Raw genomic sequence first — 26,052 nt, forward strand, 5'->3', positions numbered from 1 at the left:
GTAATCCATGAGTGTATGTGCCCAGTAGGAGGTAATTGAGCGCGACTGGTGATGTGTACCCACATACTTGCCATACTTGCGGATGTTTACGTAGTTGCAGTTGTTTTTTATTTTGTCGCCTCGTCCTTTTACAATAGTTGATCGGCCGGGCTGGCGACAGTCGCATCGCACCATTCTAAGGGCTCGTGCACAGGACTGACTGTCTCGACGAGTGCTATCTGTGGTTTTAATGGACAACACTTGAAGCTTTGATATTCTGTGGGGCCGTGCAAATGTTTGATTTTTTCTTTCCTCGGATCAAGTGGTCCGCGGAAAAAAAATCGGAGACCTGTCCAATTTTTGAAACAATTGTTGTATCAAAACTGCAAAGCAAGTCTGTGGATCTGTGAAAAAGATCGGTTGGCACTTGGATGACATTCGAGTGTGGTCTGATTTTCACAGAATGTCAGAATGGAAGAGGTGGAGAAACTCTATTTTTTGTTTCTCTCCACGTCTGAAAAAACCTGATGTAAAAAAAGCAATGTAATCGGACAGTTCTTTTAGGATGTGGAGAAAGTGGTTGTGTGATCCTGCCCTAATGATGGCAGAGGACTGACTCACAGAGGCTTTTACATCAGCAGATTGCAAGATGGTAGACTGTGACCCAGTTCAGACCATAAACCAGTCAATAAAATTTATTACGGTACTTGTTTGTGCAGTCATAATTGGAAATTGAAATTCTCCCAAGCTCTGAGTGCAATTTATCACGATGGTCCTACTATTAAGGAAGTCTTATAGGGACTGTCCACTACTCAGACAAGCCATTCTCAATCACTATATTTTTCCCCCATGTAAAATAACAGCTATACTCTCTTTCAGTGCCAAAGCTGTTCTGGCAATGCAGGCGCCTGATAGTGAGTATAGCTGTTGCTACAGAACATATAAGAGATCACCGCACAGTTACAGATAATGACTTACAGCTGACGGAATCGTACACTTTTCCTGTCTTTTCCATCTGGCCCAGACCGACATGACAACCTCTTCCAGCCAGGACTTGGCTGCAGAGATTACAACAAAGACATGTTTCAATTCTCACATTACCAGCTGCATCACCATCTACTCCCAACCTGCACAAACTCCTCATCCTTCTGATACCCCAAAACTGAGCCGCTGCTGCCGTATGTGTCCCCATTACTGCACCTATTGTGTGGTTCACTGTGCCCTCTAAATTCTAAAGCAACCCTCTAGAATATAGTAATGCCGGGTGCAAGTGCCCTAGAAAACTGCCCTTATTTTGCCACCTAGAAAGTAATATTGTCCTGTTTGCCCCTTTGATAGTCACAGTAACCTGAATTCCCCATAACATTATAAGTGCCCACTTTACATTTAATAATGTCCCGAGTCTCCCCCCTGTACAGCTCCCCTATTGATGGTATGTGTTATGTTTGCTAATGACAGGTGTTATGAAGGCAATCCAGAAACACAGTGTGCTTAGCGATCAGAGCGCACACAGTGATCTGACAAATACCCAAAAATACAAGAACGAGCTCTGAGACGTGGAAACTCTGTAGACTGCACACCTGATCCTATCCTAAACACAACTAAAAGCGGCTGTGGATTGCACCTAACAACTACCTAGGCAACTCGGCACAGCCTAAGAAACTAGCTAGCCTGAAGATAGAAAAATAGGCCTGACTTGCCCCAGAGAAATTCCCCAAAGGAAAAGGCAGCCCCCCACATATAATGACTGTGAGTAAGATGAAAAGACAAAACGTAGGGATGAAATAGATTCAGCAAAGTGGGGCCCGATATTCTAGGACAGAGCGAGGACAGTAAAGCGAACTTTGCAGTCTACAAAAAACCCTAAAGCAAAACCACGCAAAGGGGGCAAAAAAAACCCACCGTGCCGAACTAACGGCACGGCGGTACACCCTTTGCGTCTCAGAGCTTCCAGCAAAACAAAAGACAAGCTGGACAGAAAAAAAGCAACAAAAAAGCAAAAAGCACTTAGCTATACAGAGCAGCAGGTCACAGGAACAATCAGGAGAAGCTCAGATCCAACACTGAAACATTGACAAGGAGCAAGGATAGCAGCATCAGGCGGAGTTAAGTAATGAAGCAGTTAACGAGCTCACCAGAACACCTGAGGGAGGAAGCTCAGAAGCTGCAGTACCACTTGTGACCACAGGAGTGAATTCAGCCACAGAATTCACAACAGTACCCCCCCCTTGAGGAGGGGTCACCGAACCCTCACCAGAGCCCCCAGGCCGACCAGGATGAGCCGCATGAAAGGCACGAACAAGATCGGAAGCATGAACATCAGAGGCAAAAACCCAGGAATTATCTTCCTGAGCATAACCCTTCCATTTAACCAGATACTGGAGTTTCCGTCTAGAAACACGAGAATCCAAAATCTTCTCCACAATATACTCCAATTCCCCCTCCACCAATACCGGGGCAGGAGGCTCAACAGATGGAACCATAGGTGCCACGTATCTCCGCAACAACGACCTATGGAATACATTATGTATGGAAAAGGAGTCTGGGAGGGTCAAACGAAAAGACACAGGACTGAGAACCTCAGAAATCCTATACGGACCAATAAAACGAGGTTTAAATTTAGGAGAGGAAACCTTCATAGGAATATGACGAGAAGATAACCAAACCAGATCCCCAACACGAAGTCGGGGACCCACACGGCGTCTGCGATTAGCGAAAAGTTGAGCTTTCTCCTGGGACAAGATCAAATTGTCCACTACCTGAGTCCAGATCTGCTGCAACCTATCCACCACAGAATCCACACCAGGACAGTCCGAAGACTCAACCTGTCCTGAAGAGAAACGAGGATGGAACCCAGAATTGCAAAAAAATGGAGAAACCAAGGTAGCCGAGCTGGCCCGATTATTAAGGGCGAACTCGGCCAACGGCAAAAAGGACACCCAATCATCCTGGTCTGCAGAAACAAAACATCTCAGATATGTTTCCAAGGTCTGATTGGTTCGTTCGGTCTGGCCATTAGTCTGAGGATGGAAAGCCGAGGAAAAGGATAGGTCAATGCCCATCCTACCACAAAAGGCTCGCCAAAACCTTGAAACAAACTGGGAACCTCTGTCAGAAACAATATTCTCAGGAATGCCATGCAACCGAACCACATGCTGAAAGAACAAAGGTACCAAATCAGAGGAGGAAGGCAATTTAGCCAAGGGCACCAGATGGACCATTTTAGAAAAGCGATCACAGACCACCCAAATGACTGACATCTTTTGAGAAACGGGAAGGTCAGAAATGAAATCCATCGAAATATGTGTCCAAGGCCTCTTTGGGACCGGCAAGGGCAAAAGCAACCCACTAGCACGAGAACAGCAGGGCTTAGCCCTAGCACAAATCCCACAGGACTGCACAAAAGTACGTACATCCCGTGACAGAGATGGCCACCAGAAGGATCTAGCCACTAACTCTCTGGTACCAAAGATTCCAGGATGACCAGCCAACACTGAACAATGAAGTTCAGAGATAAGTTTATTAGTCCACCTATCAGGGACGAACAGTTTCTCTGCTGGACAACGATCAGGTTTATTCGCCTGAAATTTTTGCAGCACCCGCCGCAAATCAGGGGAGATGGCAGACACAATGACTCCTTCCTTGAGGATACCCGCTGGCTCAGATAAACCCGGAGAGTCGGGCACAAAACTCCTAGACAGAGCATCCGCCTTCACATTTTTAGAGCCCGGAAGGTACGAAATCACAAAGTCGAAGCGGGCAAAAAATAACGACCAACGGGCCTGTCTAGGATTCAAGCGCTTGGCAGACTCGAGATAAGTCAAGTTCTTATGATCAGTCAATACCACCACGCGATGCTTAGCTCCTTCAAGCCAATGACGCCACTCCTCGAATGCCCACTTCATGGCCAGCAACTCTCGATTGCCCACATCATAATTACGCTCAGCGGGCGAAAACTTCCTGGAAAAGAAAGCACATGGTTTCATCACTGAGCAATCAGAACCTCTCTGACAAAACCGCCCCTGCTCCAATCTCAGAAGCATCAACCTCGACCTGGAACGGAAGAGAAACATCTGGCTGACACAACACAGGGGCAGAACAAAAACGACGCTTCAACTCCTGAAAAGCTTCCACAGCAGCAGAAGACCAATTAACCAAATCAGCACCCTTCTTGGTCAAATCGGTCAATGGTTTGGCAATGCTAGAAAAATTACAGATGAAGCGACGATAAAAATTAGCAAAGCCCAGGAACTTTTGCAGACTTTTCAGAGATGTCGGCTGAATCCAATCCTGGATGGCTTGGACCTTAACTGGATCCATCTCGATAGTAGAAGGGGTAAAGATGAACCCCAAAAATGAAACTTTCTGCACACCGAAGAGACACTTTGATCCCTTCACAAACAAAGAGTTAGCACGCAGGACCTGAAAAACCATTCTGACCTGCTTCACATGAGACTCCAAATCATCTGAGAAGATCAAAATGTCATCCAAGTAAACAATCAGGAATTTATCCAGATACTCACGGAAGATGTCATGCATAAAAGACTGAAACACAGATGGAGCATTGGCAAGTCCGAACGGCATCACTAGATACTCAAAATGACCCTCGGGCGTATTGAATGCAGTTTTCCATTCATCTCCTTGCCTGATTCTCACCAGATTATACGCACCACGAAGATCTATCTTAGTGAACCAACTAGCCCCCTTAATCCGAGCAAACAAGTCAGATAACAATGGCAAGGGATACTGAAATTTAACAGTGATCTTATTAAGAAGGCGGTAATCAATACACGGTCTCAGCGAACCATCCTTCTTGGCTACAAAGAAGAACCCTGCTCCCAGTGGTGATGACGATGGGCGAATATGTCCCTTCTCCAGGGATTCCTTCACATAACTGCGCATAGCGGCGTGTTCGGGCACGGATAAATTAAATAATTGACCTTTAGGGAATTTACTACCAGGAATCAAATTGATAGCACAATCACAATCCCTATGCGGAGGTAGAGCATCGGACTTGGGCTCTTCAAATACATCCTGATAATCAGACAAGAATTCTGGGACCTCAGAAGGGGTGGATGACGAAATCGACAAAAATGGAACATCACCATGTACCCCCTGACAACCCCAGCTGGATACCGACATGGAATTCCAATCCAATACTGGATTATGGGTTTGTAGCCATGGCAACCCCAACACGACCACATCATGCAGATTATGCAACACCAGAAAGCGAATAACTTCCTGATGTGCAGGAGCCATGCACATGGTCAGCTGGGCCCAGTATTGAGGTTTATTCTTGGCCAAAGGTGTAGCATCAATTCCTCTCAATGGAATAGGACACCGCAAAGGCTCCAAGAAAAACCCACAACGTTTAGCATAATCCAAATCCATCAGATTCAGGGCAGCGCCCGAATCCACAAACGCCATGACAGGAAACGACGACAAAGAGCATATCAAGGTAATGGACAGAAGGAATTTGGACTGTACAGTACCAATGACGGCAGACCTAGCGGACCGCTTAGTGCGCTTAGGACAATCAGAAATAGCATGAGTGGAATCACCACAGTAGAAACAGACCATTCAGACGTCTGTATTCCTGCCGTTCAACTCTAGTCATAGTCCTATCGCACTGCATAGGCTCAGGTTTAACCTCAGGCAGTACCGCCAAATGGTGCACAGATTTACGCTCGCGCAAGCGTCGACCGATCTGAATGGCCAAAGACAAAGACTCATTCAAACCAGCAGGCATAGGAAATCCCACGACATCCTTAAGAGCCTCAGAGAGACCCTTTCTGAACAAAGCTGCCAGCGCAGATTCATTCCACTGAGTGAGTACTGACCATTTCCTAAATTTCTGACAATATACTTCTATATCATCCTGACCCTGGCACAAAGCCAGCAAATTTTTCTCAGCCTGATCCACTGAATTAGGCTCATCGTACAGCAATCCAAGCGCCAGGAAAAACGCATCGACACTACTCAATGCAGGGTCTCCTGGCGCAAGAGAAAATGCCCAGTCTTGAGGGTCACCGCGCAAAAAAGAAATAATAATCAAAACCTGTTGAATAGGATTACCAGAAGAATGAGGTTTCAAGGCCAGAAATAGCTTACAAATATTTTTGAAACTTAGAAACTTAGTTCTATCTCCAAAAAACAAATCAGGAATAGGAATTCTTGGTTCTAACATAGATTTCTGATCAATAGTATCTTGAATTTTTTGTACATTTATAACGAGATTATCCATTGAAGAGCACAGACCCTGAATATCCATGTCCACACCTGTGTCCAGAATCACCCAAATGTCTAGGAGAAAAAAAAAAAAGTGAACACAGAGCAGAAAAAAAAAAAAAATGATGGCACAACTTTTTCTTTCCCTCTATTGAGAATCATTAGTTAGGCTCCTTGTACTGTTATGTTTGCTAATGACAGGTGTTATGAAGGCAATCCAGAAACACAGTGTGCTTAGCGATCAGAGCGCACACAGTGATCTGACAAATACCCAAAAATACAAGAACGAGCTCTGAGACGTGGAAACTCTGTAGACTGCACACCTGATCCTATCCTAAACACAACTAAAAGCGGCTGTGGATTGCGCCTAACAACTACCTAGGCAACTCGGCACAGCCTAAGAAACTAGCTAGCCTGAAGATAGAAAAATAGGCCTGACTTGCCCCAGAGAAATTCCCCAAAGGAAAAGGCAGCCCCCCACATATAATGACTGTGAGTAAGATGAAAAGACAAAACGTAGGGATGAAATAGATTCAGCAAAGTGGGGCCCGATATTCTAGGACAGAGCGAGGACAGTAAAGCGAACTTTGCAGTCTACAAAAAACCCTAAAGCAAAACCACGCAAAGGGGGCAAAAAAAACCCACCGTGCCGAACTAACGGCACGGCGGTACACCCTTTGCGTCTCAGAGCTTCCAGCAAAACAAAAGACAAGCTGGACAGAAAAAAAGCAACAAAAAAGCAAAAGGCACTTAGCTATACAGAGCAGCAGGTCACAGGAACAATCAGGAGAAGCTCAGATCCAACACTGAAACATTGACAAGGAGCAAGGATAGCAGCATCAGGCGGAGTTAAGTAATGAAGCAGTTAACGAGCTCACCAGAACACCTGAGGGAGGAAGCTCAGAAGCTGCAGTACCACTTGTGACCACAGGAGTGAATTCAGCCACAGAATTCACAACAGGTATGATGCTCTCTTATACACAGTATAATGCCCCTTCACTGTATAGTACCACCCACACAGTATACTGACCCCTTAGTAGCCCCCAAGCTGTTTGATGGATCCAACACTGTATGATGGCCCCTCACTGTAATCTCCACAGTGAATGATGGCCCCCTAGAGAGCCTCCGTATAGTATAATGCACCAGATAGTCCTCAATATAGTGTAATGCACTCCCCATAGACCTACTCTATATTGTATAATGCACCCCCATAGGCAGATTCTACAGCATAAGGCAGCCTCCATAGGTAGGCCCTATAACATAAGGCAGCCCCCATAGGGAGGCCCTATAACATAAGGCAGCCTCCATAGGCAGACTCTATAGCATAAGGCAGCCCCTATAGGCAGACTCTGTAGTTTAAAGCAGCCCCCATAGGCAGACTCTGCAGTATAAGGCAGCCCCCCATAGGCAGGCTCTAGCACAGGGCAGCTCCCCATCGTCAGACTATATACCATAAGCCAGCCCTCATTGGCAGACTCTGTAGTATAAGGCAGCCCCCCATAGGCAGACTCTGTAGTACGAGGAATCCCCCCATATGCAGACTCTGTAGTATAAGGATTCCCCCCATAGGCAAATTCTAGTATAAGGAAGCCTCCCCATAGGCAGACTCTGTAGTGTAAGGAATCCACCCATTGGCAGACTGCAGTATAAGGAAGCCCCCCCATAGGCAGACTCTATAGTATAAGGAATCCCCCTATAGGCAGTCTCTGTAGTAAAAGGAAGCCTCCCATAGGCAGACTTTGTAGTATAAGGCAGCCCCCATAAAAAAAATACTCACCTCTCTTCTTCTTCCTGGTTCCTCCGCTGCTCTGAGCGCCCGCATACCTCTGGACCATGGGCGCCGGATAGTGATGTCATCACAACCCCTGTCAGTGTCAGCATCAGTGATGTCCAATGCTGCGAGGGGGATGATGGGGAGGGGGCATAACGCTCGCTCTCTCATCAGTGCGGTCAGCTGTATTGGCATCTAGCCGATACAGCTGAACCTGTGATGATGGGTGGGGCCTGGTGGCACTGAAGGGAGATCGAATCTCCATGCTCTACTGCAGAATGTAACTGTATCGGCGCGCTGTACACGCTGAAACAGTTACAGTAGCGTAGCTCTGGGTGGGCCCCCACAGAGCGTGGGGCCCGGAGCGTTGCCCCCCTGGTGGCTACGCTTCTGTACCCAGTTTATTATTTTATAGAAATATACATAAATTTGTGCACCAGGGTAATATTTGTGTGCAGGTGAAAAGTGGATCGTCAGTGTTATTGGTGGGCCCTTGGCACTCCAGTGCGACACGGATGATAGCCCTTCTCTTATGTCTCTGAGACAGGTTTACGTGAATGTGACCATATTGGCCACACTATTGGAGTGCTTACACACAGATTTTCTTTTATAAATCTGAAAAACCACATCGATCAGGCAGGTCACCCAAAGTTTATCCAGCACCGCGGCTTCTTTTTGCGCGAGGAGCTGACACCTTTATATGCTCCTGATCCTTTGAAAATAAAATCCTTCCCCTCGCCTGCGCTATACTGACAGAATAAAGTGAGTAAAAATATCCTGTCTCTGCAGCAAATTGTCATGCAGAATAAAGGAACAAAAGAATCTCGTCCTGGCAGCTAGCGGCGAGCAGACTGCGGCGAGCAGAGTTCAGATGGGTGTTTGTTTTACGCAGATGATTAGCGAGGAGACCGCTTTGTGTTATCCAGATAACGAGCACAGTCATTTTTACTTCTTAATTATAAATTGGAAGCGGCGAGTCTCCCTCTCCCGCTGTGATAACCCTTTCTTTGCCCTCGCTGCCTAAAATAATAAATTGCTCATATTTAACTCGAGCTCCGGATTTCATTAACACATTATTGAATGCGTGACACGGCGCTCCATTGGCATCACTGCACTCTATGTTGCCAGCCATTCCATTACTTAAATGGTTAACCGTAGAAAGTCGGATAAATTGTGTGTTGTTTCGTTAGTTATTGTTACTATTTTATCTTGGTTAAATTGCAGCTCGCTCCCTTAAATATGATTTTTCATGTACTTCAGTCTTAAATTAATCTCTTGAGAGATACAGACCAGGGCACCTAAAATAATGAGGCGTTAATGTGATTGTTTTTCGAAGTCTCACGCTGCAGTAAGTGCCGCTGTGCTTGCCAGGGAGGAAGTCTTGGAAATGACATTTTCTTAGATGGAGAGTTTACTGTATTTATTATTGCTCGATTTTCTCACAGAGGAAGAGCACAGCCACTACAATGCCTCCTGTAGGAAGTAGCAATCCTAAAAGTCAATATCGACTCTATAATTATTGAGTTGCTGGTTTAGCTGTAACTCATATTTGCAGACATATGTTTCAAGGTTGTTGCCCCTCATCAGTGAAAATCTATTTTAAAGGGCCGATATTGACTTTTCTGGTTGTTACTAATAGATTCCTAATAAATTCCTCTAGATTCCCTGCCTTCTTTCTCTGTGAAGAGGCTACTTGCATAATTAATTTCCATGGGGAGCATTGCATAACTTATGAGTCTCCATATGCTAATTTATCCCTTCGGTCCAATCAAAAGCATCTGACCACGCCAACTAGTTCTCCTGCTTTGCACCAATGGGGGGCTAAAACCCTCTAACCTATAAGAGCAAATAGAGGGTCTGGTTTGGCTTCTTATCCTAAGTCATGTGGCAAGGCTCATTAAAGAATTGATATCGATTTGTAGGTTTGCTCCGTCCAATAATTGGCACTAGAATCCCTAATTTTCCTCTGTGAAGCGGCTATTTGCATATTTACATTTCTAGACGAGCATTGCGTAACTAATAAGCATCCCTACATCTTCTTATTGCTTTCCTCAAGGAGAGTCTTTACATCTTTGACACCCAAGGTATTATTGAAATGCTGAACTATCAATATTAAGGAGAATCTCTCTGCAGGATTTCACCCTCCCAGACTACTTATATGCACATTTAGAAGAATAACGATATAATTACATGGCCAGTCCACTCCTCCATTACGGAGCAATTACCGTTTGAATTGATATACAAATGGCAATTTGAAGCCTCTGTCACTCCAGCTCTATTCATCATGCAGTACCACCTCCTTCTGTTTCACTGATGTCTCCTATGCCTGAAGTCACAAAGCACAGAGGCTGTCAGTCAGACCGGAGGAGACGGTGCTTGACAGGAAATAGAGCTGGAGTGAGAGAGGCTTCAGAACTATAATAGTCTTTCAACTTAAATTGCAAATGAATTCCAACACTGATTTCTCAGTAACGGAACAACGGACTGGCCATGTAAAGATATTGCTGGAGTTGTGTTTGAAAGAGTTGTATGTGCATATAAATAGTTTGGGGGGATGACATCCTTCTGGTAGACTCCCTTTAAGGCCGGGATCACACATGCGAGAAACACGTCCGTGTCTCGCATGTGAAATCCAAGCTCTGGCGCCGGCACTCCAGAGCGGAGCGTGCGGCCGCGTAGCAACACATGGAGGCGCACGCTCCGCTCCCAAGTGCCGGCGCCAGAGCTTGGATTTCACATGCGAAACACGGACGTGTTTCTCGCATGTGTGATCCCGGCCTAAAAGATGCTCTGAAGTTTGGAGTCACTTCAAAGATCGTATCAAGGAATTACTCAAATATTGTTGGCTTCTTTGAAGGACTACCCCTAGTTAACAGGATACCTCAGCAAAAAAAGTTAGTGTGTCCCTGTGCTGGGACACTGAGACTGTGCCCATGATCCGGACTGAGCAGCGCTTTGGGCGCTATGTATTTTCGTATATGGTATATATTTTGTATATTTCATATAGTAAATGCCACAGTAACAAAAAAATTGAGCAGAATTGCCATTTTTGTGAACCCCAGCTAAACCCCAAAATTAAAAAGTTAATAAAATCTGTACCCCAAAATGGTATAAAAAAACCTACAGCCCGACACACTAAAAAAACAAACCTTCTTCCAGCTGTCAGAAATTGGCGACACAAGCCAATATTTTTTTTAAAACATGTAAAAGAAAGACTATAAAAGTTTGGTATCGTCGTAATCGTACTGACCTGCAGAATTGTGGTGCCAGGTCATTGGTATCTTACATTAAAATGCCGTCAAAACGAAACTCCGAAACTAATAGTGAAATTGCATTTTTTTACCATTTCATCCCATTTGGATTTGTTTTCCTGCTTTTTAGTGCATAATAAGGTGATTATCAGTCAAAATTGCAACTCGCCCAACAAAAATCAACCTTCGAGTAAACTAACCAAAACATGCATAATATTATTGTAGGGACTTGCAATCTATGAAACACATTGTTAACATAGTTTCACAGTAAAGAGACTCTCCGGTTAGAAAATACTGAAACAAGGTTTATCGGTAAGATTTTTCTTTGTTCATTAGCATTTGTATGGTTCTTGCAAAGTGTAGATGAATAGTATTCTTAGATGATCCTCACCGCTGCTTGATGTGTATGTGTTGATCCCACAAGTGATAAGTGCCGGTGCACGGACAAAGCCGGTGAGGCTCCAGACGTACTTAATAAAGTCTCATGATAGTTTAACGTCCAACAAAATTCCCAAATATTTCTGTACCTTTTTATATTGTAAATATATTATTAATAAAGATTATTGGATTTTGCTCCAACATAAGTTGGACTTCAAACTATCATTGGTCAGCTGGTGTAATTTGAAAAAACGCTGTTCTCAGTGATGTTATGGTTAAACCGCATCTGCCAGTACCTACTAGGAAATGCCATACCTCCTTCCTCCATACTGGGGGTGGCTGCCTCTATTTGAGCTCTTAAATAAGTGGTTCCCAACCTTTCCTAGAGAGCCACAATAAAGTCTGATAGATGATCGTAAGCCGCATTCAGTAGGTCCCCTCACACTTACGCCATAGTGGCACCAGCAGCCCCATAGTCCCGATATAATGGCAGGGAAAGCTTCCCCACAGAATGCACAAAAAGTGTATAACATAAAATATATTATTAGTTTTTATTGAAGCCAACGCTGCACAATTCTGTCTTCTTTTGTTAGCTGCTGCTTTACGCAGAGCTCAGTAGTTGAGATGGGTTGGTCAAAGGCTGCTGTGCTCTGCATAGGTAGTGACAGAAATAATAACACCCATTTCATTGTACTATATAGGCTTTGTCATCTTAGGCACTGCCTACTCAGAGTGCCATTGACAAATTCATCGCAACTGATCGGCAGTGGCTAGCATCGCTACAAGACACAGTGGCGATGGTGCGATCTTATCCTCCCCCACACCGCTGCTTCACTGCATGAGAATATATATCCTTGATTCCAGCAAAAGACTTTTGTTTTCTAGATGTGATACGTTGCCTTGGAATTTCCTGGGCTGCTGAAACTCCCTGCCCACCATTAATGATGAGTATTACCACATCGCCATCTTATCTCCACAGGTGTATGAGAGGGGTACCAATGTTGACCAGTTTGTAACACGGTTTTTGCTGAAGGAGACCGCCAACCAGATCCAGTCTCTTCTCAGCTCTGTGGAGAGTGCCGTAGACGCTATAGATGAGCAAACTAATCCCATCAGGTGAGCTACCTAGAAACATACCGATGTTTTAATACTTTGTGTTATTTTTCATAGATAGCGATTCCATAAACTAGTATTAGTATTGAAATTTGGTTCTAGTCTTTCCCTTGCGAGCTCCTAATAACTGGGCGACGTGAATGTGGAGTAGAATTCAATATAAAGGCTGCGGTGCTGATGTTCTTTACCTCCTGCCCTGCAGAAGAAAGTCTGAGAGGCTAGACATTTGGATTACACATTCTACTATCTACCATTATGATTCTGTGCTGAAAGTATGTGACGTCAGTTCACTGCGAAGCCAAGCTGCTCAGTATCCTGGTTGTCTTATGTAGTGGAAGGGCCTTGTTCATCTCAGGCACAGGCCCTTGGGTCAGAGTGCAACTGCTACTTCAGCATACACTTTAGCTACATTACACAGAATTGTAAATTCCCTGTACCTTCCTTCAGGCTTGTTAGCAGCAAAGGGATGTTTTACAACTATGCATGCAAAGCCCTCATAGAATGTCTGTTTTCTTGTGAAATAGAGAGTTAAAACCACTGCACCAGAGCTCATAGGAAATATACATGATGTATACCTACAGTAGCCTTGTGGCTACCACTTCAAATGTGTTTTTTAAGTTTCAGGGTAAGAGGACATCAGATTATGGAATAACCAAGAACACCGAGGCTCCAGAGGATAGTCCTTACAAAATTAGATTTTTATTCCAGAATATTAAAAAAGTCATAATAACAGGAAGGAAAAGCAACGATTTTGCCATATGTGGCCTCAAAATACATATAGATGAATTTCTCTGGTTTTGTTGAGGGTTTACATCAGTTCATGTAAAGAGCATGCCCACAACTGTGAACATTCGGTTTTCTTTTTATTGTGAAGCAAACAAATAAGACAAAATAACTGCCAACTTCAGTGTTCATAACTATTCACTCACCTAAAGTCAGTACTTTGTAGAGCCTCCTTTTGCGGCATTTACAGCTGCAAGTTGCTTTGGATAAGTCTCTGTAAACTTTGTATATCTTTTCGTTGGGATTTTTGCCCATTTCTCAAGGCAAAACTGTTCCAGCTCCTTCAAGTTAGATGGTTTCATCTGGGTAACAGATGTCTTCAAGTCTGACCATAGATTATCAATTGGATTAAGGTTTGGGCTTTGAGTAGGCCACTCCAAAACATTTACACGTTTCCTCTTAAGCTACTTGAGTGTGGCTTTATCAGTATGCTTTGGGTCATTGTCTTGTTGGAAGGTAAACCTCCGTCCCAGTCTCAAATCACTGACAGACTGAAACCGGTTTTGCTCTTCAAAGTTGCCGAGTCTCGCGAGCCAGGTTCGGGGAACGTTGAGGAGAAATGCTGGATTACATCGGACCTGTGTGGGAATGTTTTTTATACTAATGTGACATGCTCCTCTGTGTTCTGCACGAGAAATGCTCCTCTAGTCAGGAGTGGGATTTCTGCCATACAAAGCTTCAGCATATATGATGACAGGCGAGTGTGACCATGACCCTGTCCCGCCCGTCTTCACCTATTTGAGCAGAGCGGAGTCAAACTGGTAAAAAAAAAAAAAAAAAACACAAAAAGTCACAACACTTTTTGCATAACTCCTAGTGTGGGCAAAATGTGACTTTTCAAAGTTTTGACATCCATTTTCTGAAGTAAAACTTTTGATGAATCAGTCCCAAAAAGTAAAGGAAATGCAAAAGCGAATGTAAGAATGGTGGCGGCAGAGTAAAAGCCAATTATTAATGGAGAAGATGTTGACATATACAGACACTGAAAAGTTGCAGAGATGCTTAGTGTCAAGCAAAATAGGTCAGAGCGCTCGGATACTGCTAAAAGTGAAGTACATGCGAGCGCAGGAAAAAAACACGAGGTAACGGGCAGGACGATTGCCATTTTTTAAGAATAACAAAGATGACAAAAGTAGCGGAGATATGGCGGCACACAGGACTACAGTTTTATGTTGGTCTGGGTCATATGTCTCCATAGAGATGAAAATCGCTCAGTGTAACCATGGAAACTGTCGGAGCGTAACTGCCGAGAGATATTAAAAATGCCACTTCTATTCAGGACACAAACGGTCTCTTGGAATGATCTCCATTAATAGCATGCGTTGACTTCAGCTAAGTCGGTGACTTCTTTTCTAGGCCTCGCTCACAGGATTTGGACAATAACATCTAATTATTGATAATTATCATGACGTTTTTATCTGTGTGGAAATATTTCACCATATGGCCCTAAATAGTAAATCCATTTTTATAAAAAAAAAATACTGATCTTAAAACTCCTCACCACCTCCAACTACAGAGTGTTATTTGCGAGGTGCTTCTGGTGTGTACTGCAGAAAGGCGATAAAGTATCCCAGTAATAAGACATAGGGATACAAGGAAATTCCCATTACTCGTACTTTCTCAGTAGATCTGTAGTGGAGATACAAAACAAAAAGAAACCAAGTTATTAACTTGGAAAGTGACACTTTTTCCGACCTAGTATATATTGAGATTGTGACACAGTACAGCTTGTGTGATCTCTACTCCCTATGACCTAAATGCTTCTTCCCCTCTCCACACACTGAACTACTGTGTATAAGCAAATGAACCATAACAAAATGAGTGTAAAGGTTTTCATAGCTTTAATGCTTTCTTGTCACCATACTGATGTGCCATTCCTCACCTCATCTTTAGTGTACCAATCATAGAGGGAGACCGTAGGATGTGAAATCACCATAGATCATTCTTTCAACTTTCCTATTGGATGTTGAGAACCTAAACAAAAGAGATTGTGGAACTGGGCTAAGTGACCTAAGATGCGTGCTAACGCTCAAGTGGTTTAACACTCACCTCCTTTGGAGAAATCATACATATCCAGAGGAAATGAGAGCCACTATATCCAAAGGTGGAAAGTGTGAAGCGGCCACTGATTGGCTGCTGGGATTGCGTGACATAATGTGTCGTGATCCCCGGATGAGCCAGTGCCATCACCGCTCCAATGGCACTGTCACCAGAGTTAAGTATAGGTGTTATGTAATAATTTTTACCCTGGATCCCAAGGATGTTACCATAAACTCTTAACTTTCTATGGCGAATTTACCGCTATACCACAGTGTTTATTTGCTGTTTTAGATTGCCCAATTAAGAAGAAACTCCACTGAGGTCCTTAACTTCCCCACACACTTGGTGCAAAGGCTTAGGTGAAGAATTGATTTCCACACTAGGAACCCCTTCACACATCCGTTTTCGTGTCTTTATGGTGTCCTTTTTTTAATGACAGCAAATATGGACATACTCACACCCATTGTACTTAGGTTTTTCACACGGACAGTGTGTCTGTGTGAAAAACCCGCAGATATGTCAATTTTTTACACGCAGCACAGACAAAATGTGTGCCGCACGCTGATGACACAAGGATGACATCCATATGTAATCAGCAAGACACCTACCAGCGCCTAGGAAGAAGCGGTACACTTTGCGCTGTTCCCAGGCGCTGGCTGCTGAAGGCACCCCTCATGTCGCTTTGTCTCCCTGTGATCAGCACGACCAGGCAACAATGATGGGAGTTCTATTCAGCACCCGCTGAGTACATTCTGTGTAAAATTAACAGGTAAATGAAAAAAATGGTGTGCGCTACCTTGTCATTTTCATAACCAGCAGAGGGAAAGACGACCACTGGGAGCTTAGGTTAATAATATGGGAGAAGGGACAATACCGAATAAGGTTCCCAGGCTATTGATAACAACTTACAGCTGTTTGCTTAGCCTTTACTGGTTAATTTACGGGGAATCACAAAAAAAATTGTCGTAGGCCCCCCTATAAATTCAAACCAGCAAAGATTAAACAGACAGCTTTTGATATTAATAGTCTGGGATGGGGCCATATATTCCCCCCCCCCAGGCTACCAACATCATCCCTCAGCTGTCCTATAAATGGCACATCTGTAAGATGTGCCAAACCTGGCCCTTGGCTTTGCTCTTCCAACTTGCCCTGTGGCGATGGTAAGTGGGGCAATAGGGTTGAGGTTGATGTTAGCTTTGTATTGTCTGCTGGCATCAAGCCCCCCAGGGGTTAGTAAAGGAGAGGTGTCTATAGGACGTCCCCATTACTGACCCCATAGTAAGTTTTGAAAAAAAACACACAGCAGGAATAAAATCCTTAATTTGAAATAAAACTCAACATCCTGTTTTACACATTTATTAAAAAAAAAAAAGTCATACATTTACATTTGAAATCCATTAAAGCCCATGTCCCCTGTAAAAGACCAAAAAATAATAAACAACGATATCCCTCACCTGTCCGGCGTGAAGATAATCCATACTCTCTCACGCATAATCCATCTCTGTGACATCTGAATTTCAAACGTAATGGTGGCAAGATGCGACCGTTCAGAATGAAATCCAGCAGATAATGAGCTCCTGAGAGCACAGCATCAGTGACGAGTGGTAAAATCATAGAGGTTGCCGCTGGTCACTGAAGCTGCTGTTCCCACGGCCAGTTCACTGAGCATGCCGATGAACTGCTGTGACCTCAATGAGATCACCGCTAGCACCATGAGAAAATTCTGGGAACCTTTTGGGATATTGTCCCTTTTCCCTGATTAATAACTTCAACCTTCAGTCATGGGCTTTACCTCTGCTGGTTATGAAATTTACGCGGGAGCCCATGCCGTTTGTTTTATTTAATTCTTATACAATACAACTCCCATCATTGTCACTTAGTCGTGATAGACCAGGCGACAATGATGAGTACTGGTTTTTCCTGTACAGGAATCACCAGGACATGTGAAGGAGGCCTGACATGGTTTGCACTGCATGAATGAGTCACTTGTGAGACCCAGCAATGCAGCTGAAATTTATAGGTCTGGCCAAGGCATATAGTCACAAAAGGATGTTCTGCTGGGAGGCCCGAGCGCATGACCCTTTAAATACGTTGCTTCAATAAAATAATAGGAGATCTAGTTTAATATTTTCTTTGAATCAAACTTTTTTTTTATCTGACCCATTATCCTATTTGCCTGCCTGCTCTCCTGGAATGTCAAGGACACTTGTGTAAAAGTGGTACCTCTCCTAAAGAAGCATTCCTATCAGTTTTTATCCTCTAAATATATTGCAGTCATCATATTATATAGCACTGTGTACCTACAATTGCTCATTTTGCCTTTCTGCCCTGCTAATTCTTCTTTTCCCTGCTCGTTGTAGAAACAGGAAGTCTCTTGTCCTCGCATTTATCATTCTGCTTTTTACCTCCTAATCAAGCTGTTCCCCCTGCCGGGGACTTTTACTGTGATTTATGCCTCATGCAGGGAAAACTGACTTCTTGTTTCTACATACAACTTAGGAGTCAGCTAGTCAGTTTTAAATCATGTGATGTCCCAGACCTAATGAGAAAGAGAAGAATTGGCTGGGTAGAAGGGTAGAATGAGCAATTGTAGGTATATAACATGATGACTGCAATATATTAAGATGTTACAAATGCTGATGGAAGGAGGACAACGAGGAGGAGGAGGAGGAGGAGGGCTTCTTTAAGGTGGTAAATCACCCAAGTGCCACATGCTGACTAAATACTCACCTATACTAGGCGCAACTGCATGCAATGTCTTGATGTGGCGGTGACTAAATATCTACAGAGTCTGTTCTGGGCTATGTTTTCGTTAAAAGAGGGCCTGTTGTGGAATCCGCAATAATTTAGGGGATCTGGTCCGGAGCACAGATTTATTTAGGGTTGAGGAAGGATCCATATTACCGTAATTTTAGGGTTCTGGTCTGGAGCATATATTTGTTTAGCATTCAGGATCCTTATTAATTTTGGGGTGTGATGAAGGGGTCATTGTTAATACTTTAGTGATTCAAATGCCCTAGGTTGGAGTTTTAAATGGACAAAACTTGTGTGACCTACTTTTACTTCTTGGAATGTATTAAAAAAAAAAAACGGTATAATTTAAACAAAAATAAAATGGAATACTCCTTTATTCATTTTTTTATTTGACTTAAAATGATATCCCCATCTCCAAAATCCTATCCCAATATGTAGTTTATGTAGTAGTAATAATAATGATGGCAAATTCCTCCATGGATAGGACCATTCATAATGGTGACAGTTAGTTGTTAGAAGTCATAATCATGGATATCCAAGCTACTGCAATGCTGTGCACATGAGGTCTGCGATGTAGAAAATCAGAAGAACTATACTACATTTCTAATTTGAGGTATTTGCTAATATTATTATCATACCTACTATATATTGAGATAGGATCCTGGAAATTGGAACTTTTAAAGCGAAAACAAGTTATCATCAATCCGCAGGATAGGTGATAAGTTTCTGAACGCAGCGTTCAGCAGCCGTATAGGGATTGAATGGAGTGCAGGTCAAACATGCATATTGCCGTTCCAGTCTAACAGGGATAAATGTACCCTCATCTGCAGATCCGTGCAGGTCCAAATGATTGGACCCCACCAGTAACTTGTTTTCTATGGAGAAGCCTTTTCAGGGAAGAACATCTTTAAAGGAATCTGGTCTCTGGATTTTGCTGTCTAAGCTGATAGGGGCTTAGAGCCTGAATCCAGGGGTGTCCCTTAAAGCCCCTTCACATTAAGCGACGCTGCAGCGATACCGACAACGATCCGGATCGCTGCAGCGTCGCTGTTTGGTCGCTGGAGAGCTGTCACACAGACCGCTCTCCAGCGACCAACGATCCCGAAGTCCCCGGGTAACCAGGGTAAACATCGGGTTACTAAGTGCAGGGCCGCGCTTAGTAACCCGATGTTTACCCTGGTTACCAGCGTAAAAGTAAAAAAAACAAACACTACATACTTACCTACCGCTGTCTGTCCCCGGCGCTCAGCTTCTCTGCACTCCTCCTGTACTGGCTGTGAGCACAGCGGCCGGAAAGCAGAGCGGTGACGTCACCGCTCTGCTTTCCGGCTGACCGACGCTCACAGCCAGTACAGGAGGAGTGCAGAGCACAGCGCCGGGGACAGACAGCGGTAGGTAAGTATGTTTTTTTTTTTTTTTGTTACTTTTACGCTGGTAACCAGGGTAAACATCGGGTTACTAAGCGCGGCCCTGCTCTTAGTAACCCGATGTTTACCCTGGTTACCAGTGAAGACATCGCTGGATCGGTGTCACACACACCGATCCAGCGATGTCAGCAGGAGTCCAGCGACGAAATAAAGTTCTAGACTTTCCTCAGCGACCAACGATCTCCCAGCAGGGGCCTGATCGTTGGTCGCTGTCACACAGAACGATTTCCTTAACGATATCGTTGCTACGTCACAAAAAGCAACGATATCGTTAACGATATCGTTATGTGTGAAGGTACCTTTACTGGACTGTATGTTTGTCTTTCAGTAAAATCAGTGTTTAATCAGCAGGAGATTATCACTACAGGACTAAGTGTCTGGGGCCTCCTAGTCCTGTGCTCTGTATAACTCCGCCCCCAGCACTGATTGGCCACTCTCTGTCAATGTACAGAGCAAGCTACCAATCACTGATGTGGGTGGAGTTATATAGAGCTCAGTATTCTAAGCACTGCTAGATCTGCGCAGAGCAAACAGGGATTGTTTCAACGTAGCCGCAAATGTACATTGCTGGAATCCGGGTCGCAGCCCCTACATTATGCAGCTCTCAAATTTCCCAGCACAAAAACATGCTGACAGATCCCCTTTAAGTGAACGGTGATACTGTAGAACACAGTAAGAAGGAAAAGTAATATGATTTTATGAATATTAAAGAATCTGTGAACCACTGAATGTAAATCCTATTGAAATGTTTCCTGGCGCGGGAGTAATGTACAGTATGATTCGGCTGTTGTCAGCCTTTAATAACCATCTACCTATAACTGACACTGTGCCGCCTCCTATACAGTGGTAATACGGGAACCATTTAATCTGCTGACCTCTCTGGCACAGCCGCTGACCCAGACAAATGCCTGCAACGTGTTCCCTGCTACAAATCTCAATCTTGTCGCCTCTGGGTAGATGTAGATCTTTCCGGCTGGCATGAAAGAACAGCCTGAGGAGAGCGCCGTGCCACTCCCAGCCTCATTTACTGACAAATTGCTGGGGTTTTATGCTCGGTGGGATACTTAATTTTGGGAACGTTATTTCAGAGACTATCGATCATAGTCACCATGGAGGAAAAGTAGAACATTACCCAATATGTAAGATCACAAGAAAAGTCAGAAGGCTTGGTACAGTGAGTTCGTAAATCTGGTTCTTATACTTTCTGTTGATTTTTCTTCTGCAGACACTGTTATAAGGGACCAGGAATGACCGATGGGTGGCATGAAGATCCTTTACCCACCTACCCTACAACTAGGAGTTCCACCAAGGAGCTGCGGAAGAGCGAAAAAAGCAGTGAGCTCCTTCTATTTTATGCATTCCTTCAATAGGGGGGATGCGGGAGATGCAGTCTGGACTGATGTCTTATCGGAAAGCTTCTTCATAGCCTAGAAATAGAGAACAGTTGGAGTCTTGGGTCTATCACTGTGGTACTGGTCAACCGGTTATCTGATTTTGCGTTGAGAGAACTGCTCCGAGTTGCCGTTTGTAGTGAGGACGCGTGTGCAGGGTTACTGGTAGTGTTGGTATTCTTTCTCTAATACCACTGCCCATAATCCCGTCATACAATTCTAAGCTCTTTATGTGCCCTGAATCTGACGATGATCAGATACTACCAAGGTTCTCTGCTAATCCTGTGTTGTCTGTTTGCTCAGGCTGCTCAGATGTGAAGGAGGAAGGTCTAGAGGCGCAGATTAACCGACTGGCCGAGCTGATCGGGAGACTGGAAAATAAGGTGAATCTCTGTGCTCAGGATGTGTAGGTGTAGCATCGGGACGTGGGGTCAGAAATAACACAGGGTAGGAATGTCATTGTCGTGCATTGTTTTTCTGCTATGTCATTTCTGACCAAGCCTGAAACCCATTTCTACTGGCTTATCCTATACGGCAGACTACGGGGTTCACACGTATAACACCATAATACTGTACTGGGGTAGGGTTGCCAACTTGACTTTTTTCTGAATGGTTTATAAAAAAAAAAAAAGTCATGGACAAATTTGAAAACCATAATAGATCATTATAGTTATAAGCGATCCATGTCTACAGCCCATAATTCTGATAAGACATCAGCTGCATACTCTGTAAACTGATGATAATTACAGTCTAAATTTCTAAGTTTCTTCAGTGTAAAAAAAAAATCATGGACGCCTTAATATTTTTTTTTTAAGGACTGGGCAAAGGTGCCCTTTTTTTCAGGACGGTTGACAACCGTGATACTGGGTCAGCGTCTCAGATTATCTTTAGGAGAGCATTTTATATCTGATAACAATGAAGATCTCAATAATATATATTCACCACCACATTCCCGTTCAGCTTTATTTTTGATATGTGCATGCTTCGTAAACCATACACCCAGTCTCAGTGCGCATGCCCAGGGAGTGCTCTGGTGCCAGATTTCCTCCAGGAGAGACATCTGTGCAGTCCATGCCATCGATCAAACTGAGGTGGGCTTCACCACTGGGTGGAGGAGGGTGACTGAGCTGAGATCCATCCCTATCCATCCGATAGATGCTAATGTGCATGCGCAGCTGCCGGTGCCATTTTGCAGAAGTTAAATTTGTTTTTTCTAAGCCAACAATATTATATGCATTATACAATAGATGCTACTGCGTGGCGCCATTTTGCTGGATGTAGTTTTTTATTTTAAGCCAACAATATTCTGTGCATTATGTAAAATAGGAGTCATGTCAGTGAAGGATCAGTGACCGGTCATAAACCCATACAGATGAATATGTAAGTGGAGCACCACATAAAGCCACATCCATAGCCCCGCCCACAGCCCCGCCTACAGGCCACCCAGAATATCAGAATCTTATAAACTAAAAAATACAAATAAAGATTAAACAAGAACCACAAGACAGATTTCATTAACCATGGTATCATTTTAATCAGTATAATGGCGCCAACCTGTCACTGTCTGTTGTTTACTCAGCACAATCCTGCTGTCTGGTTCACTTTAAGTAATTGTAAAGCATTATTTTATTACCCTTAGAAAGAGTAGAAATATATAATTGAATAAAACCTTTAGATTTTGTTTCCATCAGGTAAGTGGAGCAGGTAATTCCTAGTTTGCTTAATGCAGCAGTTCATTGATGTGAGTTTAACAGCTTATTGAGAGAAATGAAACTTACACTTGATCACCCTAGGAGTGCACTTTGTCCATAGCCGCTGCTGTTCGAGATGACAGGGAGTACTGTGCAGTCTGTAGATAAAAGGCTTCGTCAGCGCTGCGTAACAGGAATGTGTGCTGTGTAGCGTAAATCTGTAAGAAGTGGCAGGAGTATAATGCAGAGGATATTAATCGCTAGATCCTTTTTCAAAGAACATAGCTGATTTGTGAAGGAGCTTGATATATATAAAGGCAGTTATATCATTTCCTAAGGCTTTAAGATATACAGCACCACTCAAAAGTTTGGACACACCTATTCATGCAATGGTTTCATTTGTTCTTATTGGAATGTGCACATTTTAGATTCAGACTGAAGGCAGCGAAAATATGAAGGAGAATATATGGAAACATGGAGTGAAAAAACAAATGTGAAACACATTAAACCTTAGATTTAGCTCTCATGACAGCTTTATACCCCCCATAACATTCTCTCAAGCAGCTTTATCAAGTAGTGATCTGGATTGGCTTCCAATTAGCAGGTACAGCTCACCATTTGTGGAATTATCTGCCTTCAAAAAGTGTTTGCGACCAACACTGTCAGTATGCAGGTCTCTATAGCACGGAGTCCTACTCCACAACCTTTATTATAAAGCAGAATATGGCAAAAACTGCTCAACTAACTATACAAATGACAGTCCATCATTACATTAAGTCCTTAAGGTCAGCCAATATGGAAAATGCTGGGATTTTGGACGTTATAATCCAATTCAGTCATGAAAAACATCAATTGCCATATTGAAATTGGCTCTCATGAGGACTGCCCTGGGAAATAATACTAAGAATTTTCTCTGCTGCAGAGGATAAGCTCATCGGAGTTAACAGCCTCACAAACAGCAAATTGACAACAACTTAGATAAGTCTTCACAAGTGATGCACAGACCTCAAGTAGAAGATACATCTAAAAAACAACTGTCCAGTGGAGACTTGGAAAAGCATGCCTTTTTGGTCTATTTGATGCAAAGCAACACTTCTGATGGTTGCAAACAAGAAGAAGAGGCTTTTTCAGGCTAAGCAACCCAAGGACTGGACATTTGATGTGGAAATCTGTACTGTGGTCTGATGAGACAAAATGTAAGATTTTTAGTACCAACTGCCATATCTTTTGTGAGATGCAGAAAAGGTGAGCGGATGGTTTCTACATGTGTGGTGCCCACCGTGAAGCATGGACAAGGAGGTGTGATGATGTGAGGGGGGGGGGGCTTTGCTGGTTACACTGTGGGTTGATATTGTCTAAATTCATGGCATTCTTATCCATCATGGCTATCACAGCATTCTGTAACTACATGCCATCTCACATGATTTGCATTTAATGGGATCATCATTTGTGTTGCAACAGGACAATGACCCAAAACTATGTGGTCATGAAAGAGAGGGATGGAGTCTGTGTCAGATGACATGGCTTCCACTATCACCCAACCTCAACCCAATTAAGATAGTTTAAGATGAGTTGGACCAACTCATTCAAAACTGTTCGAAAAGAAAAACCTTTCCACATGACTGTTATCTGATGAAACGGTTTGAGATAACGTCAAGGGAATGTAAAGATGTCATCAGAGTTAAAGTGGGTACTTTATTCCTTGTTTCTATGTTCTTTCATGGATTTGCTGCTTTCTGACAGCATCATAATAATAAGTAAGGAAAACCATTGCATGAACAAGTGTGTCCAAGCTTTTCACTGTTACTTTATTTGGAAGAGTGACATTTATCGCAAATCCCCAGAATGTTAGATGTCTTGGGTACCCAACATGTAGTCATCACTTGTGTAATCCCAGATGGCTGCAAAAATAGAGACCTGGCGGGAGGGGTGGGTTCACACTCAGCAGTTTTGAGTCTGAATTTGCAGGCAGATAATCACCTCAACATGTTAGGGCATGTTAGGTTAGGCTATGGGTGAACTAGATGGACAAAGTCTTCCTTCAACCTTAATAACGATGTTACTATGTTACCTCTGCATTACAATAGCACAATACGTGAGATTCTATCAAACATGATGGAACCAATTTTATTTGAATAGGATCCATCTTAATTCATATGTATCAGTTTTCAAATTGCACCCTCATAATGGTGATGGAGTCATTAGGAAAGGAAGGAATCACAGAAGTTTGAACAGAATTTTAAAAGGATTGTCCTCTAATCGGACAAATCCTGCTTAAATATGCCCCTTATTAAATAAAATAATATATATTTTGCTTCTGGACTTGCACTGTTCCAGCTATGCCCGAGCTGTGTCTGCAGGTGCTCGCATGACTTTGTTTATGAGCCCTGCAGCCTATAAGCAGCCACTGATTGGCTGCAGTAAATCATGTGATGTGGAAGATGGTGGTCCAGTGAGGATTTTATGAAACCGTATATCAAATTATCAAGACACAAGAAAGATTTTGTATTTTGCTAAGTAGTTCATGAAGTTAGAAGGCATTTTGTAAAAAACCGAAAACATCTATCTTTCAGTATAAAAATAACTACCTATAAATAATTTGAGCCAGCTTCAAGTTTTCATTTGTTTTGTCTTGTAATGAGCACTGATCAAAATGAAGCTCATTAAGTAGAAGCCAGATGTGTCCTAGTGAATGGATGAGCTGCATTCTCCGCTTCAATGAAAACTACCAGTGACGGGTGAACGATAACTGATTTATTGTCGTTTATATGATATATTGTATTTTGCTGATTTTAACTTTTTTGAGATGCATTTTCCTACCAGAGTTGGGCTTGCAGTGACTGAATGGGTGGACATGAAACCCTAAATATATTGTACAACTAACAATTTAATAACATGGTACTGTTACTGTTCTCTTTTGCTTTAAAGGGATTCTGTCAGTAGGGTCAGCCCTCCAAAGAAGTCTATAAGGGCATGTCGGGCTTAGGAAGATGAATAAACTAATACCTTGATATCTGCGATCCAATGTCTTATTCCAGAGAAAGCCATGTTTTTCTTATATGTAAATTAGCTGTTAAGGACTATGGGCCGGACATAGATCTTCCCGTGAATCTGTCTCCAGAGCTTGTTTTAAGAGGGGGAATAACCAGTTCTCCGCTCTCTGATCTCACTGCAGAGCTGTGTGTGATAACTTCCTCTCTGCTTCAGCTTCCATCTCACATAGGCAGTGTTACAATACAGCAGAGC

At 43.2% G+C, this 26,052-nt stretch overlaps 1 protein-coding gene across 3 annotated transcripts in view; it reads left to right on the top strand.

The window, feature by feature from the left end:
- The window catches only part of NECAB2 (N-terminal EF-hand calcium binding protein 2), a 268,082-nt gene that overhangs the window by 213,500 nt on the left and 28,530 nt on the right, over positions 1-26,052 (top strand). For all 3 annotated transcript variants that reach the window (XM_069740424.1, XM_069740426.1, XM_069740427.1), the window contains 3 exons: positions 12,587-12,723; positions 20,950-21,059; positions 21,419-21,498. In XM_069740424.1, the coding sequence (XP_069596525.1) occupies positions 12,587-12,723; positions 20,950-21,059; positions 21,419-21,498 (327 nt within the window). The remainder of the gene's footprint in view (positions 1-12,586; positions 12,724-20,949; positions 21,060-21,418; positions 21,499-26,052) is intronic.

The sequence above is a fragment of the Ranitomeya imitator genome, chromosome 9 (assembly GCF_032444005.1).
Source record: "Ranitomeya imitator isolate aRanImi1 chromosome 9, aRanImi1.pri, whole genome shotgun sequence".
Lineage (NCBI taxonomy): Eukaryota > Metazoa > Chordata > Amphibia > Anura > Dendrobatidae > Ranitomeya > Ranitomeya imitator.